Here is a 27369-nt window from a genome sequence, read left to right as displayed (position 1 = left end):
CACAAAACGTCTTTAAGACGTCTGTATCATAAGGAATAAAGATGACGTCAGCATTGTCTGTACAGTTGATGAAATTAGTTGGAAAGATCATGACGAATTTCCGATGGAAATTCCTTCGCAGCGTTCTACGCTTCTGATTCGTTTCTTCAAAAGAAGTTCGATAGTGGCTTTTAATAAAAATTCTTTGTCGTCCGCGTTTCTTATATTTTACTTCTCCGAAGTGCGAGCCTTTCTGGATGTACGTAGTTATATCGCTTTACGTAAGCAAAATATAGGGAACTACGTGCAACGTGATTATTATCGCGTTTGCACCAACACGAAACCACCGTTAAGAAGATAGCGCGTTTTATTAGACTTCTTCACTGCTGAAAATAAAAATTCGTCGTCAGTTCTGTGTAACATACATCATCAATTGTTAGAACGTATTAGTCATCTGGAATATAAGCGAATAAACGAAACAGTGCCATGATTATCTGCTGTGAACTAATTGCCGATATTATTGCAACATATTTTACTACGACGGAGTTTACGACAAAATCCAATAACGCGATTATTATACACAAAAATATATATAGCACATGTACAATACATCCTTTGATTAAAAAATTAATAATTACAATTATTCAATAATAAACATCGAACTTTATCATTTTCTGACGAGATCATTATCAATTTTATTAATGTAAAATCACAGGTAAAATATCGCGTACTTACAATTCCCAGTAAACACCAATTAACAGTAACATTACAACAATGTTATATAATTGTCTTCTCAACAATATACTGTTATATACAACGTATGTTATATTATAGTTACATTGTTGAATGAGAAATTAGAACATTGTGATATAATGTAACTGTTGATTTATATTCATTGGGTTATTTCAAATAAGCCTTCATTAGATATATACAATTGATTTACCGTTAATTAATAAAACAGAATTTGTTAAAAGTTCCTATGATTGACGGAAGATGGAACCACACAACACACAAGCGACATAACCTAACGAACCTTCAATGAATTTTACTGCTTCAGTTCTGTTCTTTTCAACTACATTCATACTGTGCAGGGACATCGTTTCTCTTTCCCTCCATTTATATTTGTTTCGCTTTAAAGATAAAAAGTACAATTTAACTCAGCTGAAAAGCAAGATAGAAGAAACATTTGCTGTGCACTAAACTTGCGCACGCATGTGTATATCACAGCTCACGTGATTAATCTCGACTCGTGTTTTAATTTCTCACTCCAGAGCACATACATAGTTATATTTGTTTGAAGATGAAGCTGGACACGGAGGACACGGAGGTGGAAGTTACCGAATCGGTGGACGATGCCAAATCTACAGGAAATGCAGGATGGGCGGACGTTATGCAAAAAATTCTACGAACAAAGAAGTCAAAGAAGAAGACAGTGGTTTTAGCTAAGGCTAAGAAGTTGTGTGATGTGAAAGAAACGGAAAAGGAAAAAGAGATCACCTTTGAAATTGATGGTGTTGAGGATGAAGATTTGGAGAAAATAAATAATAAAGTAGAGCCTACTACACAGATTAAATCAAAGAGAAAAGAGAAAAGTCTCGGCATCAGGGTAAAACCAAGCATTACAGATCGAGAACATGAACGAATGCTGCAAAAAATTGCTACAAGGTTAAGTTTTAATTGTACACTTTCCCACCTATCTTATAATCTGTGAGCAGATTTTCATTGTTACATTTTACAGAGGAGTTGTACAACTGTTTAATGCGGTGAGACAGCAGCAAACAGTTATCAGTAAGAAACTGTCCCAAGCAGGCCCATTAGAAAGGAAGCGTGAGCAAGTACTGAAAAATATTGACAAAAATGCTTTCCTTGATATCCTGATGGGTAAATCTGAGAGCATATCAGTTAAATCCGTAGAAAATAAGGACAAAGTGAGTAAAGTATTCAGCAAACTGGATCAATCGCAGAAATCGATATTAATATTGTTTAATATTTTTATGCATTTGGGGAATATTGTTCATTTATTTCCTTTAGCAGAATATTTGAAAGTAGAATATTTCTTATAATAAGCATTAATATTATAATATATACATCATAAATTTCATGATACATTTATGAAGGCCACGTGTACTCCTGTTTATTGAAATACATATCTTTTTTACATTATAATATACAATTGTGCATAACAATGAAAACGCTTTTTTGGTTCAAGGATGACAAAATGTGGGGCGTTCTCAGAGATGATTTCGTCATGGGTGCTAAGTTGAAAGACTGGGATAAGAAAAATACAGAAGAGGAAGAGGAAGATTCCTCAGCTCCTGAGGATATGGATAGTGATGATTGATGAAAATTACAGGCATGGGAGCGATTCACTTTTTTCACTTTTTTTCACTTATTTCAAAACATTTCACTTTTTCTTATTTTTAATAAAAAAAAACTCACTTTTTTCACTTTTTGCTGATTCGATTTGAACCTTAAAAAAAAAACTAGATCACAAAAAATCATGTTCAATAGCTAACTTTTTAAAAATATAACAAAAGATTCAAGTATAACCTGACTCAAGTATAATTTTATTCCATTAAATGTGTTTGGAAAAAAAACAGAATTGTTTTATAAAGAGTTTTATTGTATTTGAATATCTAAGATTGAGTTTAAAGTAAATTTTAAGTTCTATGTATCATGCAACTTTTTCATTTCCTAAAATCCAAATACTGCTTTTTATTGACTTTAAACAATATAATTTTGAACATACAAATTATTTAGGAAAAACTCACTTTTACTCATTCTCCTTTTAAAGTTAATCATTATATCTTACTTTTTCAAAAGTAAAATTTTACTTTCTTCTCTTCTTTTTACAGTTAAATTGCTCCCACGCCTCAAATCGAGATATTCCTCATGTATATATAAATCTTTTTTCTATAAACTGGAAATAGTCAACGATAATAATTTTTAAATGAAAATTTTGCCATTTGACCATTATACAGGGCCTGACTGTAGACTCAAAAATTTTACTTTCACTTACGAGAACCATTTTCAAAAAATAAGCCAGTGCATCTGCAAGTGTTCACCAAATTTCATTTTATAGTCATTTTATAGTCAATTTTTTGCAATATAAGCAATGTCATCGCCTATAGTCATAAATAAAGATGTAACTATAGATTATATATATATTTATTGATAGTCTTTTTGGAATAAATTTATAAATATAATGAGTTAAAAATTACAAGTTATATCAATTTATTAACTTGTGCACTTATATAGTACAACTGGTTTTGCCTTCCACTTTTTATGGTCGAGAGAGTAAAAGAAGTATCTGTTATAATTATAATAATATATATACAATTTAAACTACACACACATACATATATATATAAAACTATAATCGTTGAGAAAGGATTGATATCGTTCATATTTGAGGATATTTTTCCTACAGAACGAGAGACTCGTACCTTTGCCCATGAAATGGATTCTTATCGTTTTGTTTTATCGTTTTGCATATCGTAATTATAGATTCCAAAAAAGAGAAAGAAAAATTTGGTCGAAATAATCAGCCGTCGTGAAATAAAAATCCTGTTATTTATATTCTTTTTTCATCTAGCAATCTAAAAACTAGGAAGGCACACATTATTATACTTCACGCAGCATTTTATTCTCTTGGTATCTCTCGTTGATGATTCCTCCGTACGATACACGGTAACAGTGATAACGTGTACAACTTATAGTTCTCTCTATAATTATCGTACACATATAATGTGTATACAAGAAGTATATCTAAAGCCAACTGTTAGCTCGTTCTGTTTTTTGGTATATATGTGGTTCGATTTAACGTTTTGATACTTCGCTGTATCTGATTATTCAACTTTAACACACATCACACTTTGCTTCTTGAAACAATCTCTTAACATGTTATACCTTCTCTCTCTCTCTCTCTCTCTCTCTCTCTCTCTCTCTCTCTTTATACATACATATTTAACTTTTTCCTTTAACATTTTGCATAAATCTAATCAACTTTATTTTCCTTAACCATAGTTTCGCGTTATTTCAACCTCATCACTTTTGGCGAACACTAAAATCGTTCGATGCATTCACAGTGGATAATACCACTTAAGTTGCGAGGATATAGTGCTTTCTAAATAATAGAAAAAGCAAACGTATAACAATACCAGTTAACGGCCCTGCGCTTAACTTATGTATAAAATATCGAAGAGAAACGAGCCACTAATCAGAATTAAATCGCTGCTCGAAACGTGTATTTAAATCGATGCTCGTGAAACTTAAGTGCACTCGTTAAAGTCTGGACGGACTTAACTAACTTCGCTGTGATTCTTGTGCTAGGTTTAAATATAACTGTTCGCATCTATCAATACGAAAGCATCTCTAAATTGCGTAGACGTTTCATTGTCGGTCAGAAAGGTGATCAACATTCGCGCAGGTTTACTCTTTTACTATATAATGCAATTTATCGTATGATACTCATCAATGTTTTTTTTTCGATCTATATTGATTTATAAGTGAATAACAACTGTTCAATATATTTCGTCGAGCTTGTCCTGACTTACTATTTGATCGCCACACGTGAAATTTTCTTTCGAATTCCTGTCAAAAAATCCTTCCACAGAGGATAATCATTTTCCAGAGATACACCGTGTGTGTGTGTGTATATATGTGTACGTGGCGTGTGTGAGGATTTTTACTACATTGTCACGTACAATTATTATATTGTCACATATACAGTTAAAAACATTGTCACATAATGTTTTTTGCATAATACAATATTTATCTTGACTTCGTCTTTCACTTTTTAACCCCAGAATTTTTAGTTTGCTCCTAAATGTGTTCGGAATATTTTAGTAACTTCTCGTGGAAATTTGTCGCAAGGCAATTTCCACTCGTCATCTGATTTTCGTGCAAGTCTTACTTGTCGTGCGAGACGTGCGTATAACGTTTATGAAATCCGTACTGATATATAAAGAGAGAGGGCTCCTCTTTCGCAAGGAGCAAAGGGAATCTCACCATTTCTCACAAATGTAGACACACATTATAATTATTTGCCTCAAAAGTATCTAACGAAGAAAATGAAAATGTTTTGGCAGATTCTTTTTGTGCACGATTTGGTTATTTGTGAGAATTGGGGAAAATTCTCCTGCGCCTTCAGGCCCGACAAAATTCATCCTGAGCCCTCGTCAAGCTTTAAAACATTGCGCGCATACTTAAGTCCGTATTACACTCTGCTCTCGCGAATATCAGCGAGGGCACCGAAGTTACCAGCTTCTTCATCGAGATACTGAACCCCCTCGGCTTCGCCTTGATTCCTGTCCTCGTCCCCCAAACGCCTGTTTCTAGCGAAGTACCTGGGGTCGCCGTCAACGACGTTACGGTTCACCTCGTCCTGCACCTGGGCGTGATCCAAACGCGGATTTCTAACGTTCTGATCGTCACGGTACAATCGAGGCCGCTGATCTTCGTCGAGATGTCTGTCTGCAACCTCGACCTCCTCGGGGTCGGGCAACCTGACGAAGGCGGAGGCAGCCTGGTGTTGATCCACCTCGCGGCTCAACGAATTCCTGCGGCTGTCTTGGCTCAGCCTGGAGACGCTTCGAGCGCGGTTTCTCGTGTTCATCAGCTCGTTGCCGGCATTCCTGGCGACTTGGTGCTCCACAGTCGGTTGTCGCCTCTCGTTGTTCCGACTGGCGTGCCGCAGGTTCTCGTTCTCATCGACGGACATGCGGAACGACATCTCGTCGTGAGACGTGTGGAAGGATTCGAGATTCACGTTGCTCGACACTCCCGGCATCGTCTCCCGGCTGAGCCGGTAAACGCCCAGCTCGTTGTCCACGTAATAGTTGTCCAAGGGATTGCTGATGATGGATGGATTGCGTGAGACGTTCCGTCGAGGGTAGCTTTGCAGGCTGGACAGGCTCGTCACGGTGGCGTAAGGATGATACGGCATCGAGTTCAACGGGTTGCCGACGATGTGCGGGCAGTTCTCTAGACTCTGCATTTCGATCTCTTCCTTGCCGTCGCGGCAATAGCCGTGCATATCGATCTCGTGCGGCAGATTTGCAAATCTGTGACATGAGTGAAATTCAACGTCAGACAAAAATTGTCGGGAGACACGTGTTCCTTCATGAAGATCAATTCAAGAATATGGGACTTGCGAAGGAAAATGATGTACCTGTGCAAGAGAATGTCGGAGTAAGAGGGAGGCATATCCGTTTCTTCTTTGCCGTAAATGCTCTCGTAGGTAGGCGGAGGGAAGCATCCGATGGATCCTAAGCTATCCTTGCTGGGTGTCTCGGCATCCATCTCAATGCTACCTTGGCTACTCTGTAGCTGGTGACGATTCACACTTCGTGGATTCCTTTGCGCGCGCAGCACGCTGTCACCCAGTTCCACCAAGTCCAAACCTGTCAGAAAATAAATCTTGTCTTGTATATTTGAAAAAAACACAGAAATTTTTCAGTCAAAATTCTATGTAAACAAAAAAATTAAAAATAAAAACAAATAGAAAAATAAAAACTTTTCAATAGAATAGTAACTACGCAGAGAAAAAAATTTCGTTAGATTTAATATACTTGTTTGTTTGATTTGGGTTTGTTTAATATAAATAATATAATTTAATAATAGATATAATTTTGTTCAAATAAAAATATTATTTCACTAAAGTAAACCATGTTGTTCGATAGAAAAATAATATTATTTTGAGGAAATATTTGGTTTTCAATAAAAATATTTATTTCATTGCATATTAAGTACTGTTTCACTGAAACAAAGAAATTCTTTAATATTTTTCTAACATAAAGAATGTTACTACTTTCACATAATTTATTGCTTGTGACAACCATCATAATGTTTGAATGAAAATACAAAAGAAATATATAATGTTATTTAATGTAAAAAGATATTTATTGTTTGAGATCCCAAGCGATTCTGTTTGTTGAATCAAACATTCGTTTGCTGGCTCCATTCCAAAAGACAAATTTGTTTCAAGAAACTTCAAATTAAATCCAAAGAAATCTTTTTCTCCAGGTATCTGGTTCTAAAAAATTTGAAAAATTTTACCTGTGGGATCGGTTTGGAACTGCGTGAAGATCGTGCCGTCGACGACTAACATCCTGCCGTGCGGCAAGAGGATAATGGTCGGCGTCGCCACCATGGCCTGGTCGCTGCCGCCGAATCGTGAGTCCGGCTCGGGATCTTCCAGGCGACAGCAGCAATGTCGTCTGCACAAGGAGCGGCAGAACGGTGCGCCCCAGCAGCAATAAGCGAAGATGAAGCAGAGGACGGCGAGCATCACCAGAAGGGCGGCCACCCCTTGGCCTTGTTGGGCGGCCGCGAGGGTCGGTCCACCAGCGACGCCCACGCCAACACCGAACCCACCGCTGCTACTCATTTCGCCTACGATCGTTTAATTATTCATTAGTACAAGCAATAGACAGCGATTAGTTATCCTTTGCCCTCACCGACTGTCTATAATGCTTTTGAAAATGGAAGTGGTATCCGCGAGATGTGTCGGACCTAACGAGCTACTTTTCACCTTTCAACTTTCACACATATAGGCACATGTATACGAGGAAGATTTCATAATTAATTCCGGTGACCGAAGTATAATTTGCCGAAAACCTTGTATTCTTAATTATTTACAGATTATTGATCGAGCAGGAAGTCCAAACTGATTGAAATGTATCTCAAGCTTCTCAACATATTCTCAGCGCAATATTCTTTAATTAATCTCTATTATTTTGTCACTTTAAATTAAAGACAGTGAAGAACCGCTCGTTAATTTGTTCAAATGATCAATTGTCATAATGAGCGGCAGTGTGAAATAGAACAGAATAGAATCAGTGCTGTAGGATAAATCCTGTAAGAGCGACAAACGGTATAATATAACATAACATGTAAATGTACGGCATGTAGGTATAAATAGTTAGATAAATAGATAGTAGATATAAACAGTATAGCAGCATATAATTTGATCGATCATGTTTCGAGATAAATTTGGTGTTTCGTGAATTCGCTCCATATATTAAATTTTTACGTTTATCCGTAAAACTTACTTCCTGCCTGGTATAAAGTCTATGAATAATAATGAGTCTTACGTAAACGCAGGTGGTAACACTGTCACGAGTGGGCTCTCTCTTATGCTAATAGACCGAATTTCATAGTTTTTTGTCCTGGTCGAACGATGGACACATGGTGAAAGTGACGTATTATGCGCCAGTCGTAATATATTACACCATTGCCGGCGAGAGTAGGGCAGGCATTGGACAGTCGATCAATCGCGCGCTCGCGTGTAAAGAAGTTTAACAACAATCGCCTAATCTCCACGAGCGGCGGCGCCCCGATTAAAGATATCGCTGGAAAAAACGTAAAAGCACGCTGATAAGAACGGTCTTGAGAAGCCTGGGAAAGTGATGTTGCCAGCAAAGTTGTACTGCCGTTCGATCATAACTTGCGACAACTTGCGGAATTAATTCGCGAAGCTTTATTATTTATAATAAGAGAGCTGTGCATATCGCGCAATATCGTCGTTGCGTGGCGTGGCGTATAAATTTCTCCTCAATTAAAAGCGACGAAAACATATTAGGAGACTCATTAGAAATATTCGAGCCGTTAATTCCGCGGTAACATTTAACAGTGTATTGCGGTCTAATAATATGTTCGCTCTCGTTCAATAATACAGCCTCGTTATACACCATCGAAGATGCGGAGCGAGCTATAATAATAACAAATTGCGTAGGAAGTTTTAAAAGATCGCGCAATCTAAGTAAACACTCTTATCGGCGTTTCGCTCGGATATCACCGAGAGAGAAATAATAAGTCACTCGCGCGCTTCTCGCGTGAATCTGCGAATTTCGTATGATTAATGAACATGCGTTATAATTATCCCCCGCGGCTAATCTTCTGTTCTTACACGCGCATGCAAGAGAACGAAAAAGGGCATTGTGTTGTTACTTTAGCGAGCTGTGTGACCCATATCTGAAATATCGTTACTTGCTTCGTAATACGTTATATTGATACTCGTATTCCGTGACGTAATATCAGATGATTATTAACGTTATCGCTCGTCATAAAATTTATACGCCGTCCTGGATGTTTTTCTTAATGACCACGAAAATACATCACTGGCATTTTCGAGCGGCGTTTGCATTTACACAACTTTGCCAGCCGTACGAACGTTACACCAAGAAGAGACACGGTAACCGATGCTGTGAACAAGTGTCGTATTATTACTAACGAGATTACAAAATGATATTTTCGTGCTGTGGAAAGAAATACTTAATTATTACTTCGGCTTTCGAGTTAGCGCCGAGTCTCTTATGGATTTCCTTTCAACGTTTCGTGAACATTTCGGTCCACTTCTTCGGAGTGAGGAGCAACTCGAAACTTGCACATGCGGCGCTAACTCGAAGGCCAAATCAAGAAATCACGAGATTATTCGGATTATCATCCGCCGATCGTCCCACGCTTAAGGTGCATTCGTCTCGTGAAAATAATATTCAGTTACCTTGAGTAGTGATATTGTGAAGCCAAGCGATCCCCGTGGTGGTAACTGTCTCCGTGACTCTGCGCGATCCGTAAACCATGAAAATGATTGAGGACTCGTCGAATCTCTCGCGGAAGAGGAGACTATGTCTCCTCGAGAGGAACAGTCACGCGATCACATCGACGTGCGGGCTTCAACATACGGACCGACGACGACGACCGGGTGCGCTCCTGCCGCATGAACGACGGCATCTTCCTTGCGACATATTACGGAGCACGTCGGGCGCATCCAGCACCGGCTGCCGCAGCTACGTAATCAGCTTCGTCGTTCCTCCAGCGCGCCCAAGCTAAATCGCGAATATCAGTTGGTTTTGGGGACATCGACATCGTTTGGTTCCGGGTGAATTTGAATATTAAGATAAAAGTATCAATGCCTGAACACGTATTTAACTCCGAACATTCAAACTTTTAATATAGAATTATTAGAAATATTTGAATATAAAGAGTGTCCTAGCATAAAAAGAACATCTAAATATCTCCTTTATTTTTTATATGATATGAGAAATATAAGCACAATTTGAATGGTTTCGAAGGAGGAATACCATGGAAAGAGAATTTTTTCATTTTTTTCAATTGTTTTTAAAGTTTCCGTATTTAACTCCCCAAAATATTTAGATGTTCTCCTTATCCCGGGATCCTTACTCTTTGTATAAATATTCCACGTATAAAAATTAAACGTTTGTATTTAAAGACCAAAGTAACAAGAATGTCCACGGTTAGGTACGTCTCCAGGCATTGGTATTCTTACCTTGCGCTAATTGTGTGAAACGTGTGACAAAGAGCTAGTGTAATTCGCACGTAAGACTCGAAGTTTCAATACGAACATGATAAGTTGTAGTTAACACACACTTACCTCGATTACACCGTGTTACATATGAACGCGACACAGTGCGCAGTTCGCCGGTTGCAAGAGCGGGCCCTCCTCGATCGAGTTTAATTCGCACGATGACACTCGATATAGCACTCACGCCGATTTCTCGCGATCTATTCGACGCGGAGCGCGTCAAGTGGAAGCTGCCGCATTGCCATCGCCGAGACACTCTTGACCCATTTCTACAATGTCCCCACTTTGTGTATCAACCTGCTGCTCTTCGACTCCGGCGATATCTCTATTTCCCAATCGGGTACGGCACTCGTCGCGACCTCGCTGAAAGGCTCTCTCGTCTCTCTCGCCAACCCCGCAGCCAACGCTTCACAACCCCTTTGAACGCTGCACCATTCTCTTTCTCTTTCTCTCTCTCTCTCTCTCTCTCTCTCTCTCTCTTTCTCTGAGATTTATCTTGATTTATCCCCTTCCGGCATGTCTCACGTATCTTTGCCGCCCTATTTGTCGAGAAGCTCCTCAAGTGAAAAATGCACGACGGATCGGTCGGAAAATACTTTCCTGTCTTATGAACAGGATCTTCTCATATCTGTCAGAGAATGTAAGAGGAATTTTCGAAAAGTTTCGCAAAATCAAGGGAGAAAATGCCCCGAAATTGTCTCATTCTCTCTTTACTTCAGTGAAAAATCTCTTAAAGTTTCTCGCACATCAATTATCGAGAAAAAAGATTTTTCGACTTACTGACTAATTTTTTTTATATTCTTCTCCCCTTCGACTTACTCTCGGTCACTTTTTTCTCTCTCTCCTCTTAAATGTCCGAAACAAGCGCTTTGAAATTAACAGCTTCGTGATAATTTCCTCGGTTATCCTCGGCTCCTCCGAAGAACGCTCTTTGCTTCAAATTTCCGGACTGCTAATCCTTCCTTACTTCTCTCGGAAAACCTCGTTCTTCGTCCGTTGGGAAATTTCGTTGTATTCGCTTTTGTTACGCGCCCTCTTTACATCGAACCATAGACATTGGTCCTTGACGTCATCGACTGCGGGCCAACACGCATCATATTATTTACTGTCGATAAGCCATGCGTTTACCGGCCCATCCTGGGACGCACCCGGAAGATGATGCCAAGGAGCTGCTTCCTCGACACGGAGAACGTCATCGCGACTGACCGATCGATCGCACGCGAGGTATCGCGCTCGACTTCGCACCTTAATTTTTATCGTGTCGCTTTCAACGGGTTAATTTAATTATCCCGCCCTATTTATCAGACAATTCTACGTTGCATCTTGTGGCGCGCTCCTCGGTGTATTTTCGATGCTCTCGTGGGACTTGGCAACCTACGTGATTTATTATTATGTTACTGAACAATTGTGCGCTATCGAACATACTAGCGTATTATTGTGACATGTTAATTATTATTATTAGATGAATATAAGTAATATAATTAACGAACCTTGTTAATTACGAGTTTCTCCACACCCGTTGCATCACTATGGTGCTTTGTATGCATCTGTACTATCATCCGGAAGAATCATTTGGTCCTGGCGTGTAATGAAATTTTATAAATGTTCCAAATGAATCTTCGCTCCGTTTTCCTATGTCCCCCTTTTTGTTCAGGCTTCTTCCTCTTTTGTTCTTTCTTTATAAAATAAGATCCTTATAAATGACGATGAAATGCAATCTTATCCTGTTCGTCGACGAAAGACCCAGCTCGATGACCCAGATGCACTTTTAACGTCACATCCAAGTCGCACTTATCGCGATGAATTTAACCGCACGTCCGCGAACTGTCCACTTCCGACAACCTTCCCTTCTCCTCTTGAAATTCCCCCACCCTATAATTATCCTTGGGCCGAAAAAACGCACCGTTCGCACCTATGTTTCGCGTGCACCGTCTCGAGAGAGCCCCCGTCGCGATTCACGGTCGTCGAGTATCGATTTCACATTTTATATGAGCCTGCCACCCTTTGTTTTCTCCGGCTTCTTTTTAAAAATCTTTCTCCCTCACGGGGCAATATTCCTCGCTCGAGGAACACGCACTAACCCATTTCTGACTCGCGCTCACCCTCCGCGAGCTCGTCGCCGGTGAACATCGATTCCACGTTAGACGCACGCCACAGCGCTCGCAAGGTGTTTCGTATCACAAACTGATAACTGATAGCGTGCAGTTTTATATCTTCCGCGAGTCGATACTGCGACGAAAAATGGATGTCGGTGTCACGACGCGACGTCGGTGGTGAGAGCGACGCCAGACCAATGTGCGGCCAGCCAACCTCCCCCAAGGGCCACCCGAGGGGCGCAGCAACCCCGTCGCAGTCCGCCCCGTTCGTTTCACTGCGCATTCGTCGCCGGTGGTGGACTCGTCGACGTGATTCCACCTTCCTCACTCTCGTCGCACGCGTGTCGGTGCATGTGCCAGAAAAAAAAGAAAGAGACCAGGGGGGTGTACAACCCCGATCTCAGGTGCAGCCTGATGCGAACACGGTCGTATCATCGAGCAAATCGAACACTACAAAATTTTGATGGGAATTGAGTCGACGGGTCTCAAGAACAAAAATATAACGTCAACAACAATGAAATATCTACAAAGTTGGCGCGCTATTCAAGATGCATCTATATATCCGTCTAAATGCGTGTTTCAGCTCGTGTCTACGAATATTGTTCTTGCGCAAAATGTATATGTACGATTTCTGGTAGACTGAGCAACGGCGAGTGCCAAGTTTCAAGATATAAGACGAGCAGGAAGGAAGCGAAAGGTCAGGGCGATCGCGACCACTCTGCGTCGTTACTGCGGACCTACTTTTTCCTACAGCATCGACAGCCAAGCGTCCCGACGACGACACCGGCGTCCATTCGTCTGCGCCGCCGCGACGTGCTGCTCGTCTCACTTGAGACGCAAACACATTCTTTAAAGATCCAAAAGTTCTGGGATCTGATCGAGGAAACTCGGAATCCAAGGACTTTCAGGATGTAAGGAACTCTGGAACTCTGCGGACCCTGGAAAATTCGGTTTGGTAATTCTTGAGGATTTTACCATTAGATAATTGGCTGGAAAGCTCGCAATACAAAGCATAGAAAAATAAATGTTAATCGATGTACCTTTGTGCGTGCGAACTGCGTGGAAATCAATTAATTCGGAATGTTGCGCCGACCAACTACTAAAATGAAAAAGTTGAAAAACAGTTGAATGCAGACGAAGGATTGCTCGTGGCAAAGGCATGTAATAAAGGCAGGTAACCGACTATACAAACACGCTCGTTCGTTTCACATAAAAAGGGGTCAAGCGGATAGCATCGATTTTATTCAAATTCCCGGGTTTTACTTAATAGAGGAGGTATTCATAGAGCCGAGGGCAAACGTTTCGAAAGTTTCGTGCGATCGCGCGTTAATTACGCCGAACAACGAACCTCGGTGTTCCTTCATCATTAAATAATCTGATATCACGTGCATTTAAAGTAATAACAATTCTTTCGGGAAACAATGAAACAGCGAAATGCAAAACGGCAATTTTAATATTTCGAAGGACAAGAACGACTTATCGACCTCGTGACTTGACATTATTTCGAACTTCCGGTAGTGTAATTATATTTAAGGATGATCCATGATGACATAATAGCATAATGCACCCTTGTCATATCGTAGGTCAAGGTTTTTTCAAATTTGTCGCTCTATGAGAGAAGTATTCTGTGGCACTGCTTTAACCAGATTTATTACAACCATATATAATTACCTAAAAATAGATAAACAATATTGTACCGTTTTGCATCCTAGGTTATAGTATGCTAAAAATATTAGGATTAACCCTTTGCACTCCAGTGGTGACTCTCACTCACCATGTCTGGAGTTGCTGGTACGCCGCGCGAAAAAGGCCCGGAGTGCAAAGGGTTAATATTTTGGACTGAAAGTCAACTGTTTGTCAGGTAAAACATCGAGGAGCCAATCTTTCCATATCTGCACTTCTGAACGATTCAACGCATGATCCATATTTTGCAACGGTACGAATTTCACATTTACACCAAGTTTTTCCAGATTTTTTGCAGTTTCTTCACCCCATGCAATAGGAACCAACGTATCTTCTGTGCCGTGACATTGAAGAAGCGGTACTTTACTACTTTCTGGATTCGCTTTTAAATGCTGCAATCATACATATGGAAATTACATGTATATGTATAGAAATTACTATGTAATTAATTATAAAAATAGAACATGTCATCAAACCTTATTAAAAATGACAAAAATTAGTTTTTGTATCTTTTCCAAATTTAACATAAGAATAATATCATAAATTATTGTATAAATATACCTCACATACTAAAGATCCCTTGTTTAAGAAAGAAGACATAGCAAAACAACCTGCTATTCCTGTCTTGTATCTGTACGCTAAGTGAAATGCTAGCGCACCACCCATTGAGAAACCACCTAGAATTATTCTGTTGTAGGGAATGCCATCCGCTACTTCCTTTTCAATCCATTTTGATACAATCTGACACATAGAATCAATTGATTTTACATTCTCTGGTACTTGGTTAGATATTGCCATGCGATCAAACCATACATTCTGCAACTGTAGTAAAATTTTAACATAACACATATTATTTACTCTGATCAACTTTAAATATATATTATATGCATATTTATATTAATTATTTATATCAGTAAGAGTTTCTTTTAAATATTCTATGTTTATAATATCATAATTACAACACTCTACCATTCCATCACTAGGTGTATATGGTTGAGTAGGTGCACTAGGGTAAACTAACTTTATATGTGGGAATTGCAATTCTTCTTTGATAAGGATATTAATCCATTCTTTCATGTCTTCTGCTGTACCACCTGCAAAATAAATTATAATAAAACCTAACAGTGACATTGATACGATAATTGATTCTCCAAGAATTCGCATTGATGTATTCTGAGAGTTTAGTTATATTTTTTGCTTGTTGAAATACTGTTATAGAACTATCACAAAAATGGTATTATCTTACCGGAACCGTGGAAGAAAAACACGGTGGCGGTGTGTCTTTTCGTGGCCTGCACGATATTCGCTTGCGAGATTCTTGCCATGAATGCCATGTTACTAGAACAGCTAATTTAAATATATATTATTCTCTTATCAAGATTATAAAACGGTCTACGACGAGATGTTTTGCAAGTATGCATAAATGATTTTTTATGAAGAGATAGATAATAAAAACAAACGGTCATGAACAACATAGCCTGTATTCCAATATTTACTGCCAGTGCTAAAAATCTACAGTATACGTAACATGAACCATAGACTTTGCAGCGTGACAGTGAATTTTGGAACACAGTTCTAATACATAAAATCGTCAACAGATGACTCTTTATCGTACATTACCGCCCTCTCAGATCAGTTGGTTAAAGAACAGTTCGCAACTAACGGTTCGTATTCAGCGTTCGTACTCATGTGAATTACAGCCAAAAGTAAATTTTGCATGCTGAATGTATAGTACATTTTCTATGTATTAGAATAATTTAGTCATTGCTTTTACGGCAGAGATATTAATTTTAAATAACAACATGTATGCTATTGAAAACACACTGCACTAAAAATATTATCATTTATTCACAGTATTACTCTACCGTATCTGTTATTTAAATTACCAAAGTGTGCAATCTTATATAAATATTCAATTATCTCTCGAAGATTTTGCCTATCAGACATGCGTAGTATTTGAAAAGTAAGGAAAGCATTGTGATTGGTCGGTTCGCATCGCCTCAGCGATTTCAAGAAGCTCAGTCGCCGCCATGTTCGGTTAGTTAAAGAACGGCCCGCGACTAACGGTTGATACTCGACAAGTCGTTCCGTATTTTCCTCGATTTTGGCTCACCGAAGTTGAGCTTCACGCGTAAATTATCGTCGAAAGTATCGAAAATAAGTTTTACGTTTTGGATGTGATAAAATATCACCAGGCAGTCGCTGAAAATGAACACCTCGCGGCCGAGTAAAATATCGCGCGTTCACCAGGTTATGGTTACTCGAAGTTCAAACTGTAATTGTACCGTAAATTTTCGATTTGTTGAAGCCTCGCAAATTATCGTCGTTAATTGTGCCGAAATATTGTGAAAAATCGTCGAAAGTGGATATCTCGCGATACGGGCGTCGGGAGTACTGAGTGAAGTGACGCGCGTTCGATATTTCGAGAATCGCAATTGCTGCGACACAGAGTGAATCTCGAATCGTGGAACGAATCACGTTGCGAGAATTTGAATTTGAAAAGAAGAACTTATCGAGAACTTATCGAGAACGAGTTTCATGCGCCGTTGTTGTCTGAAGTGCCGAAAATAAGTCTCGCGCATTTGTCGTAGCAAAATGTAGTTGAGTGGTCATAGAAAATGAATATCTCGAGTTATCAGCAGTGTCGAATATATTATCGTGCGTTCGTACCAGGATGGCGGTCCGAAGTTCAAATCGGCGTCCCTTAGGCTTCCGATTCGTCAAAAAACAATGTCGCGCGCGAAAGTAAATTTCGCGAGTGTACTGTGATAAAATATCGTTAAACAGCTGCGAAAGGCGAATATCCTGCGGAACGAGCTGTCAGGAGGAGAGAAGTGATCCGCAACCTCGTTGTGGATTTTCGGACTTCAGGTCGTCGCTTCTACGTTTTCGATCCGCGGAGGACAAATCGGTGAGTCGATTGAAATATATATTTATTCCTCGTGTTCCTATCTTGCTTCTCCCATATGAAGGAAAACAAGATAGAATAGAATAACAGATATTCTTTTTGTCGTTAACGGTATCACGACATACTACTGTTTCGTTCGAAGGAAAATAAAAGGCCAGAAAACAATGTCGAAGAAGACGTTGAAAAAAGAGAAATTCGTCGTTTTCATTCTTGCGGAGTTATTCGTCAAAGGTGACGGTTTCATAACGCGACACGTGTGCCTTAACGTCTCCTTATTCCTGCTATTCGTTTTTACGTGATTATAATCAACGACGTAATCCGACAGGTCTGTGTCTTCGGAGCTCATGTCGGTGAATTCACTGTCCCTTGCCGATTTCCTGGAAAATTTTCCACGAATACAATCACGTATAAATTGCAATTTAAAGATTGAGCGTTGTTTCTTGACATTTCGCGAAGTAAACATTTTACTCGAACAATCTTCGGGCGCTTTCCATCTCCGAAGAACTGCCGTAATCCGTCTCGATGTATCGACCCTTCCGAACGGCGGGCGTGTATTTATGATCGTTCCGCAAACGGCATTCACATTTTAACGATAAGCTTTTCATGTTCATGGACGCGACAGAACGCGGAGCATCATCAGCGCTTACAATAACCGGCGACTCGTCCGTCGGCAAATCTTCCTCGAAGTCAGCGTCAGCTTCTGAACTTTTCCCGAGAGATTCGAGAAAGAAATTCCTAAGTAAAATATATCTTTGTGTAATGTTTGCGAAGTTCACTTAACGATATGCGATTTAATCCGGATTCTGAACGTACGACTTACGTCGAGTTTTTGCGAACAATTCGCGCGATGTTCATAGTTTTCGACTCTTGATGACGATCATTCACGTCCAAAGTTTCTTTCCTCGAAATGTTCGAATTCGATTCGCTAGAATTGAATGTTGGAATAAATTATTCACTACGTATTTACTGCATTATGCAGAATATTATTTATAACATTGCTAAAATAACACGTGTGTTTATCGATATGAATTATTTGGCACACGATATATTATTATTGCAACAATAGGATAAAAGCACCAGTGAATGTGAGTTTCACTAAATAATGATTTAAAATTACAATTGTAGTTTAATCAAAAATTAATAGTACATTAATTTTCTTCTTATATTTGAAAAATATTTAATTATATCGTTTCTATATATATATTTATATATTCTATATATATATTCTATATATATATTCTATATATATAATTATATCGTTTCTATATATATATATATATATATATATATATATATATNAGATTTAAAATTACAATTGTAGTTTAATCAAAAATTAATAGTACATTAATATATATATATATATATATATATATATATATATATAATTTTATATATATAATTGGCTAGCGCAGTTATCCTATTATTACGATATCTTACTTGCATATGTGCATTTAATACACTAACTTTTTCTTTTCGTTACAAGCGAGCAATTTCACATCTGCAGCGCTCTTTAATTTATTTCCTACTAGCGATCTTGTACTCTGTATTTTAAATTAATAGGACAAGTATTAATTAATACTGATATCGATATCTTGATCATAGAAATATATAATTATACCGGGTAAACGTGGGATTCTTCATCTGCATGTAAAAAGAAATTAGGCTTCATACGCGGAATTTTGCTAGTCTTATTTCGTGAAACAGACAATCTTGTACTGTCGAGAATTTCGTTGGGATTTTTGTCCTTGCGCAAATTTACCGTCTCTTCACATGTAACTTTGTTCTCAAATTTGTCTTTATTTACGACGCTTTCTGGTTGTTTTAGATTATCTCTCGGCTTCGCCAGTTCTTTCTAAATATTAAACAATTCGTGGTTTTTTTACAATTTGATATATGAATATCAGGTGGTGTTTCTTGATTCGCAGTATAACATCAGAAGTCCAGAAGTAACATTTAATATATTATTAACATTTCGAAAAATACCGGCTCTTTTTTTATTTCGAAGACGTCATAGATTTATATACAAACCTTGATAATTTTCTTCGATCGCATTTTCGATCTGATCCCGATCCCTCTTCTTTTGATTGTTACACTCTTTTTTCCGCAAGTAGAAAAAGAATTTGCCTTTTCATTCGATATTGACGATATGTCGTTTAGACATAGCTCTCGCGTATTATTATCAACTTCCGAACATATGGGAATATCTGGTTGACTAATAGCTGCTTCGTAATCGTAAGACACGCCCGCAGGTTTCATCTTTGCTTCAGGTTTACTTTTCGCAACATTCGTTGAACCAGCCGGCTCTCCACTGATTACATTTTCGCGTGTGCTACGTTGCGATAATGAATTCATCGTGTCTCCAGCATGACTAATGTTACAGCTAAAATCATTTATCTCTTTTACTAATTCTTTTTTAGTCTATATATTTCAACATTGTCCTAGTAAAAGTTTGGTTACAATGGTAGGTGTAATAAGTCAGAGTTTCTAATAATATTAAAATATACCGAATACTCATTTCGATACTGAAAATACTATGCTTATAGTGATACCTAAAAACTATCACTAAAGCATTGTGTAAATTCGAGGATAGAAAGAGAAAATGCAGAGATTTAATCTACGAGGACTCACGTGGAAATTGGCGGTTTGGTAACATCAGGTTGAGCTCGATTTTTAGGTGACTTGCGTATTTTAAGTTTTGAGAGGAGTCTCAATAGCACCTCGGATCGTTTGCGATCGATCTTGCGGCGGTTGTCGCGGCGCGCGCTGATATTTACGCGGTCTGTCTTTTCATCCTGCCTTCTCGCATTTTTCTTTCGCGTCAGCAGAAGCGGCACTAGGTGATTCAACTTGTACCCAAATTGCGGTCGAATGCAAAGCTGTGATTTTCGTAAATTCGCCAGTATCTCGCGCGAATAAGTTCACATCTTTCATCGGAGATGCTTCCACGGATACTTTTGCACGACCAGCTAACCATTAGTTCTCTCGGCGCGATGTCATCGGCTGTTCAATTACCGATCGCGTGTTTCAACATCAATTCGATTATTGAACCTCTTCAATTCGTACACTTTGTATTCCGATATTCACTGTCAGTATTGAAAATCTATAGTTCATGTTATTACGGATTTTCAATATTGGCAATGAATATCGGAACGGAGCTTTTGTTTTAATTTAATCGCTTTCCTTACGGTCATCTCGATGTGTGCATATTTCACAACGATATAACGACGTAGTACAAAATAATTTTACGTATAGAGAGAATCAAAAAAGGAACAAAGAAGGACTAATGCAAGCCCTATTAGAGAACTATTTCTCGATCGATCGCCGCATTAACATAATTTCCCGTTAACTCATTACACACATTTACCTATAACTCCCGTTAACTTATTACACACATTTACCTATAAGATCTTGCGAGGAAAATAACATTTGCTATAGTAAAAGGAATGTAAGATCAGTATTCACGTAGCCCGTTATCATTTGACAAATAATCGTAGTTTCTTAAAACTCCGATTATCTGTCAGTCTGTACTTCAGTTGTTACTTAAGTGAAATATTGATCCTAATAGTCCATAATACAAATCCATAATACAATCCATAATATAATCCATAATACAAATCCATAATAAATTTAATTCTCAATCATAATTTGTGAATAATTCACAACTGTGAATACCGGCCTAAGAGAACTGACCCGAAAACTTAAATATCAGATTCAAGATATTAAGTTCATCTCGCCGTCGCGACCTTACAGTCGTTATCTGAGAACGGGTCGATGTAGAAGTATACGGAAAACGAATCGCGCAATTTTTTCGTAAGCCAGGAACATCAGGGCGGCCATGAGGACGGTTTGTAGCAATTTCGCCTCCATCCCTTTGTACAAGCCACGTATTCCTTGCCTCCTGCAAACATGAATGTAATATCGTTATGGTTCTCACAAACACGCTAATCTTTAATATAGACAGATACACAGTAGATGATTAAATGCTGCGACACTTACCTCAACGAGTTTTACAACGCATTCCGTATTCATTAGGAAAATTTACTTCCTGAGAATTACCAAAAAAACAAATTGTCCTATCGGATGCGGAATTGCGAAACTCGTCAAGATAAGTGCCGCAACTATTAATTATCTGATTGTACGTTTGAATTAATATATCATATACTTACTTTAGAATGTAAAATAATATTTGCAGCGTGCCTGCGTTCGGAGGTAAATTAGGATATTTATGTCCATGCTGAAAATTGCAGTATACCAACATTAGAGTCGCACGATAACGCAACCTCTGAAATTTACTTTAAAATATAATATATTTTGTCGCTATTTACTCTTAGTTTCGTTTGCACGAGCTGCAGAGGATACGTGAGTGATGTGGCGATCGTTTTCGCGATCGCACCGATAGCAAAGAAAATCCACGCCGGTGGCTGGGCATCGCCGAGAGACGCGTTGACTCTTCTCTTGATGCTTTCGTACGTCATAAATTGAATTGCGGGATTCATGACTAGCATCAGACTCGGCAGAGTACCTGCCCAGAGATGTTGCAATCCTTCGTATCTCCATATATGCACGATACCGTCTGTTAAACATGATGATGTAAGAAAAGTGTAAACCACCACTTAACATACATGAAAGTGAGATGAGCTCCGTACGTTTAGCTAACGCAACGCCGCATAATTTCGCTTCAAAGGAATCTCGTTAAAAAAAAGATGCTCCGTTCTTTTAAAGTTAAATTTATCAATCGCAAAAAATTATACGTCAGAATAAACAAAAAATTGTTGGATTATTATGTGGAGAGAAACAATAATTTGATCCAGGAAGTTATCTATCTTCGTTGATTAGTCATGAGACTTTCAAATTGATCTTTTATAACTGTGTATACTGTTTGTATTGTGAATTTACTGACTTATATGTGTGCATCAGATAAAAGAGTGTACAGATGTGAATAATGATGATAACTAGCGATAAAGTATATATATATATATACAGTGACGGACATATACTTACGTACAGTTAGGAAAATTAAGTTTTATTCGTTGTGTACTTATACATGAAATAGTTAAACAAAAGTCCATTAAGTTTTCGCTTTACGAGGAACATTATTTGGCGGTCCATGATGTTTAACATGTTGTATAGCTTGATAATAAGTCATAACAGATATTCCAAGCTTTGTAGAAATCTTCCGATAAGATTTCTCATTTTTGTGAAGCTGCAGTATTTGCTGACGTTGTTCTAGCGTTATATTCTTTCGTTTGCTCATCACAGCTGTCACAACATTGTCACAATACATTATCTACATTAATCTACATTATTCGATACTAATAAGATACTAAGTAATCTACATTATTCGATACTAATAAGATACTGATAAGTATTGTTTACATTACAGAAATTTTTATCTATCTGTGTATTACCACAGTGTACGTAAGTACGTGTCCGCAGAAAATATGACACTTGAGCAAACAAACACAAGAAACTTCTTAGTCATTGTAAATCGATAAACACTGTTTTGCTATCTCATAATATATGCTATAAACTTGTAAAAAACGTAATGGACTTTTGTTTAACTATTTCATGTATAAGTACACAACGAATAAAACTTAATTTTCCTAACTATATATAAGTATATATCCGCTACTGTACGTACGCGCGCACACGCACGCACACACTTTTTAAAAACGATGTTAATCGAATTTAATCATTTAATATAACCAGCAAGAGTCACAGTTTCAAGGCACAGTCCGAGATAATTTATTTGTCTGCAGTTACGCACTATCATGCAGTTTTGAATAATTTTGAATAATAAAATATTCTATTTTAAAATTTTAAACGATAATGTATATTTCACCCCACGGGTGCTGCTTTAACAAAAACGCATAAAGATATGTTTACATACATGCAGCTTTGAATAACTTTGAGTAACTAAATATCCTATTTTTTAATTTTAAGCGATAATGCATATTCCATGCCACGCGTACTGTTTTAACAAAATCGCATAAAGATATATTTACGTACATAACATTAAAATTAATTATGCTATATAACTGTATTGTTTGAGATGTAAACGAAAAATAAAAAAAACGAAATAACCGTTTAAATGTTCATTCGAAACCATTTTCAAGGATCGTTGACTCACCATACAAAGTATCGTATTCATTGTTATTTTTTTCCGGAGCGGTCTCGACACCTCTCATCTTTAACCTCGTGTTTACGACCCATAGAGGTGTCGTGGTGAGAACGTTAATAACACCTAGAATAGATATGAAAATCTAGAAAAAAAGCTGTAAAGTAAGGTTGCTTGTTTCTAATTTAAAATTATAACATAGTAATATATATTATTCGGAAAATTTTTCCATATATAATTTAAATATTATGCATATAATTTTATATAATTATATATATATATTTTTTTTTTCTTATGTATGGATATATTCTATATATAATTATATATGAAAAAATTTTTTTCCCAGCTAAGCACTTATCAAGGCGATATATAGCAAAAAAATTCAGTGTTTCCAATCTCTTTATCACTTATCATGGTATTCGTCAAGCATGTGACATATCTAACTCTTTATCTTTTTGACGAAATATAAGAAAACAATTCCGATTTTGAAATACACGACGACATTACCCTGAAAACGAGGGTGGGTAAGAGATAATACCTGCTATCGATGCGAGAAGCAAGTCACTTCCTGCTGTTTGGTTTCTCCTACTTCTCAGTTCTTTTAAACCGTGGAACGTATAGAAGTAAACGAAATTACTGGCGCATAAACTCTGCAGGACAGGAACGATGCCTCTGTATAACGTGTACCTTGAAGAAGCCAAAGTAGATAAGACTATTAGGTCATTAATAAAATTAATAATACGTCGTTGAACGTTGGAAGTGTGTCGCTCAACTCGCGCTTTAAGTTGTTTAATTAACAAAAAAATACTACTTCGTCGAATCGTGACTTCTCGAGGAAAATCCGTCGGAATCGTCGTCGCGGTTGACACAAAAAACACACGCGGTCATTTTGAAACATTAAATTTGCGTTAATTATAACCGGAGACGTACGGTCCCTCCTTCGCTACGAGTTCTTGTATGACCGCCAACGTGTTCTTCGACTGTCGACCCTCCTCCACTGTAAATAAAAGAACAGATTTCTCAAAATTGAGCGACGTGCGAAACAAGTAACTATTTCTCCGAATAACAAACTCAACGAACGAAATTTGGCTCACAAAGCGTTTTTATTTCTGATAATAATTTTTCGCGCTGTGTTACGAGACATGTTCGTTTTGAAATAAAGAAGCCTTCGTACATTGAATATCATACATTGATAAAAGAATTAGTAGAAGAGGTGAATTGCTGAATTGCATTAATTTACATGTTTTGAAATGTGTATCTTTTACACAGAATAATGTATAAATGCCTGCGTGAATAAAGAATAAAGCTATTAAATATTCGAGCGAGCTGATGGACGGCTATGCATATTGACAAATATAAACGATAACACCGTTGCAACGCATGTATTTAATGTCGCGTTATCGAATATTAATGGCAACGCAATGACTGGATAAAACGACAGGATATTGTCCTGAGCGAGCAGTTTGAAACTTAACGAAATCAAAAGCCGCTCTCTCGCGCTCACTCATTCGACGATATCTCACAATGCACCGCGGAGGAAACGAGCGCATAATTGATCCGTCATATAACCGGGTATATGCAAATTTAGCTTACATTGTAAGCGGCTCCGCACGGTATCCAAGGGGTAGAAGGCTGCCATCGCGACGACGCTACCCTGAAAACGAAATGTCAAGGTTGCACCTCTCGGCTAGATTACAAGCGCACGTGTTCGCGCGGAATTTTCGACGTGCGAGAGAAGTTTACTCACCGCCGCGCCGGATATCGCGTGCACCAGCGTATCGTATGAGAAAATGCCTCTGTTGCGCGGTCCGCCACCACCCATTTTCGCGGCTTTCCAGACACACGCGTTCCTGATCGACTACTCTGTCGCGCGTTGCAACGGGAACTTGGAAAATCCTGACCTATCTAAAAAAAATTATTGTTGCGCAGCTAATGAGATTCGAACCGCAGCGTGACGACTCATCATCGCAAAAAGCACCGATCGATCGGCAGCTAGTAAGTCACTCTTCTGTGGAGCGATCTTTGGTTATTCTGCAACAGATTAGGTTCTTACGATTTTTCGTATATCTGTAGCGCAATAAAGTTAACCGAACGTAAAGGCTTTCGTTCTCTTTTGTGTATTCCAATTTCGAACAAGAGGATTATTTAGAAAAGTATTCATAATCAGATCTTAAATTTAACACGTTGACTGCCAACTACGAGATATCTCGTAGATTGTTTACTTGCCCAGGACGCCTACTACGAGTTATCTCGTGGCTTCATTACTTGATTAAATCAAATTGGCCAGAATCTTAGACTAGAATCGTGAAAAGTTCCGTGGCGGTCAACGTGTTAAGATCGTCTTAAGTTCATTTTTACGTATTTGTAGCTAACGAAATGAGCCGTGCAGCATCTGAAGATTACTTAAAACGGTCTTAATCCTCGAATAATAAGATTTTTACAGCCACATGTATAACAAAGGTAGATCGGTAGAGGCATTTTGTAGTTTTTTCAACTAGTTAAAAAAAAATTAATTGGAAAAAATTATATTAAATAAAAATAAAGCAGTCATTCGTTTTTCCCCTTAATTAGTCAAAAAATAATTACAAATTATTATCATTGTTAATTTATGACAAATATATTATGAAAAAATAATAAAATAAAAGAATAATCATAAAGAAATAATGACGTTAATAACAAGGTTAATCGGATTTAACCAGGAGAATACGCCAAATGAAAAACTCAGATCTTGTATCAGGCAACATAATACACAGTCTCTTTACCTTACGCTACCATTCGCTGCGGGAAAACTGACTCACAAAATCACGCCACGTTTCAGCAGCGCATGTGCAGAAGCATTAAAATATGGATTCATTCGGATCCGACCCAGTCTTGTTATTTGAGAGTTAAATATAAGATCCAACTATGAATACCGATCTTAATCTTCTTGCACGTTACATACTAACTCCTGATTTAAAATCAATGGAGAAGAATGAATCCTCACAGCACATCGTCTCAATAAGATTACCTTAAATTATAACCTCTCTGTAATCTCAGTACTGTGAGGGAAAGATCAAACAGTCGTGAATTAAATTCCTCAATTGAAATTATAAACACCTACAAGTTTATAAAAGAAATACATTTTGATTCTCTCTGTTACGGGTATTACTCTTTGGTGTCATTCTTGCTTTGTTTACTTCTTTCACGCGAAGTAACACAAGCATTTCACTGACACGCAAACAATCACCATTCCAACCCACAAACAGACTTACGCGAGATCATTCTCGTCGTGGATCGGATCGTGTGTTCCAGCTTGTGACTGAACTTACTTGTGTCTCACGTTGAATCTAACCCAACATCGGCGAGTACTCGTGCGACTCGTGGCTTTGACGCACTTGACGCACTGACGCGCGACGCAAGAACGTAGCACGATGAATCGATGTCACTTATATAAGTAAGAATCTCTAAACATGTTGCTTAACGTTAGCCTTCACCTGTATGATTGCGTCACTCCAGCAACGCGTGTTATCCCAATCGTAAATACTATCTTGTCGCGAAGCACGTAGTAGGTGACTCAGCCAACTAACGAGTTCTCCCGTCCACCGTTTCACGGTTTACGCCCGTCATCATTCGTGCGGTCGCCGAAACAACGCGACGCGACGAAGAGACACGGCGCACGCAACAGTCAGCACGCTTGCGCTCTCGGCGAGTGTGTTTCAGCCGCGGCGAGGTCGATGTGGCGTACGAAGTACATGCGCGGTGACGCGAAAGTCGGCCGATCCCTCTCGCGCGGCGGCTGCTAGTAATTCACCNCCCCCCCCCCCCGGTAACCGATGTACCGGGGAAACTTCAAAAGTGGGGAAAAAAAAAACAGGTCAAACGCGATTCCGAAACGCGGAAATTACGTGAAAAAGCTTGACGCCTTTCTGACAGCTTCACGTCTCTCGAGCATATCTGCAATTTTGATTTCCGCAGTTTTTCAGCCGTTCGAATTAATCCGGTGCACCGAGGTTGCATGTTTCTTATCAATTTGTTCATAAGAACGAATGACGGTCGAGGCGATAAATGACTACTTGACTTCTAGACGATCGTTTTAATAATGTCAGCGCGAACTGTCCATGTCATTCCGAGAACGCGGAATCAGATATCGGAGCTAATGTCTCGTTTCCATGGTGCGTCGCACATGCAAGGGCGTAAATTATGTGACGAGACAGAGAGAGATCTTCGGATGTGCCGCACGGCGCCCGGAATTCTCCAAGTTCTCGTCGCAGTTTAATTA

The 27369-nt window shown here is 38.5% G+C and overlaps 5 protein-coding genes across 10 annotated transcripts in view; 2 read left to right on the top strand and 3 right to left on the bottom strand.

The window, feature by feature from the left end:
• The first annotated feature begins 1003 nt into the window (after positions 1-1003).
• Positions 1004-3738, top strand: LOC106751616 (RRP15-like protein). Of its 3 annotated transcripts, none has more exons than XM_014632569.1 (4): positions 1004-1193; positions 1280-1644; positions 1718-1907; positions 2189-3738. In XM_014632569.1, exons 2-4 carry the CDS (start codon positions 1280-1282, stop codon positions 2318-2320), a joined length of 687 nt encoding a protein of 228 aa, XP_014488055.1. In that variant the 5' UTR covers positions 1004-1193; the 3' UTR covers positions 2321-3738. The 3 variants fall into 3 exon arrangements, with proteins under 3 accessions (XP_014488055.1, XP_014488056.1, XP_014488054.1); XM_014632570.1 differs by having other exon boundaries at positions 1004-1644; positions 2189-2332; positions 2835-3738; XM_014632568.1 differs by having other exon boundaries at positions 1004-1644.
• A 95-nt stretch (positions 3739-3833) lies between these two features.
• Positions 3834-13923, bottom strand: LOC106751613. The gene is made up of 6 exons (XM_014632566.1): positions 11797-13923; positions 10376-11680; positions 9485-9809; positions 7039-7374; positions 6152-6383; positions 3834-6044 (listed from the first exon to the last, which is right to left on the bottom strand). Exons 3-6 carry the CDS (start codon positions 9561-9563, stop codon positions 5198-5200), a joined length of 1494 nt encoding a protein of 497 aa, XP_014488052.1. The 5' UTR covers positions 9564-9809; positions 10376-11680; positions 11797-13923; the 3' UTR covers positions 3834-5197.
• Positions 13924-14035: 112 nt separating this feature from the next.
• Positions 14036-15605, bottom strand: LOC106751615 (lysophospholipase-like protein 1). Its single transcript, XM_014632567.1, has 4 exons — positions 15332-15605; positions 15055-15179; positions 14647-14907; positions 14036-14477 (listed from the first exon to the last, which is right to left on the bottom strand). Exons 1-4 carry the CDS (start codon positions 15417-15419, stop codon positions 14229-14231), a joined length of 723 nt encoding a protein of 240 aa, XP_014488053.1. The 5' UTR covers positions 15420-15605; the 3' UTR covers positions 14036-14228.
• A 1316-nt stretch (positions 15606-16921) lies between these two features.
• The window catches only part of LOC106751606 (MKL/myocardin-like protein 2), a 275296-nt gene continuing 264848 nt past the window's right edge, over positions 16922-27369 (top strand). The window contains exon 1 of the mRNA XM_014632550.1: positions 16922-16996. The gene's annotated coding sequence lies outside the window, so the exon portion shown is untranslated. The remainder of the gene's footprint in view (positions 16997-27369) is intronic.
• On the bottom strand, positions 19400-26677 carry LOC106751607 (peroxisomal membrane protein PMP34-like). Of its 4 annotated transcripts, none has more exons than XM_014632557.1 (9): positions 26363-26677; positions 24859-25142; positions 24705-24765; positions 24042-24108; positions 23650-23798; positions 23124-23237; positions 21319-21566; positions 21160-21227; positions 19400-20891 (listed from the first exon to the last, which is right to left on the bottom strand). In XM_014632557.1, the coding sequence occupies exons 2-9, from the start codon at positions 24931-24933 to the stop codon at positions 20747-20749; spliced, it is 927 nt and encodes a 308-aa protein (XP_014488043.1). In that variant the 5' UTR covers positions 24934-25142; positions 26363-26677; the 3' UTR covers positions 19400-20746. The 4 variants fall into 4 exon arrangements, with proteins under 4 accessions (XP_014488043.1, XP_014488044.1, XP_014488042.1 ...); XM_014632558.1 differs by having other exon boundaries at positions 24859-25159; positions 26420-26677; XM_014632556.1 differs by having other exon boundaries at positions 26420-26677.

Source organism: Dinoponera quadriceps, unplaced genomic scaffold, assembly GCF_001313825.1.
Source record: "Dinoponera quadriceps isolate SergipeBrazil2010 unplaced genomic scaffold, ASM131382v1 scaffold386, whole genome shotgun sequence".
Taxonomy (NCBI): Eukaryota; Metazoa; Arthropoda; class Insecta; order Hymenoptera; family Formicidae; genus Dinoponera; species Dinoponera quadriceps.
Note: the sequence above shows the minus strand (reverse complement) of the source record. Positions and strands in the feature narration are given on the sequence as shown.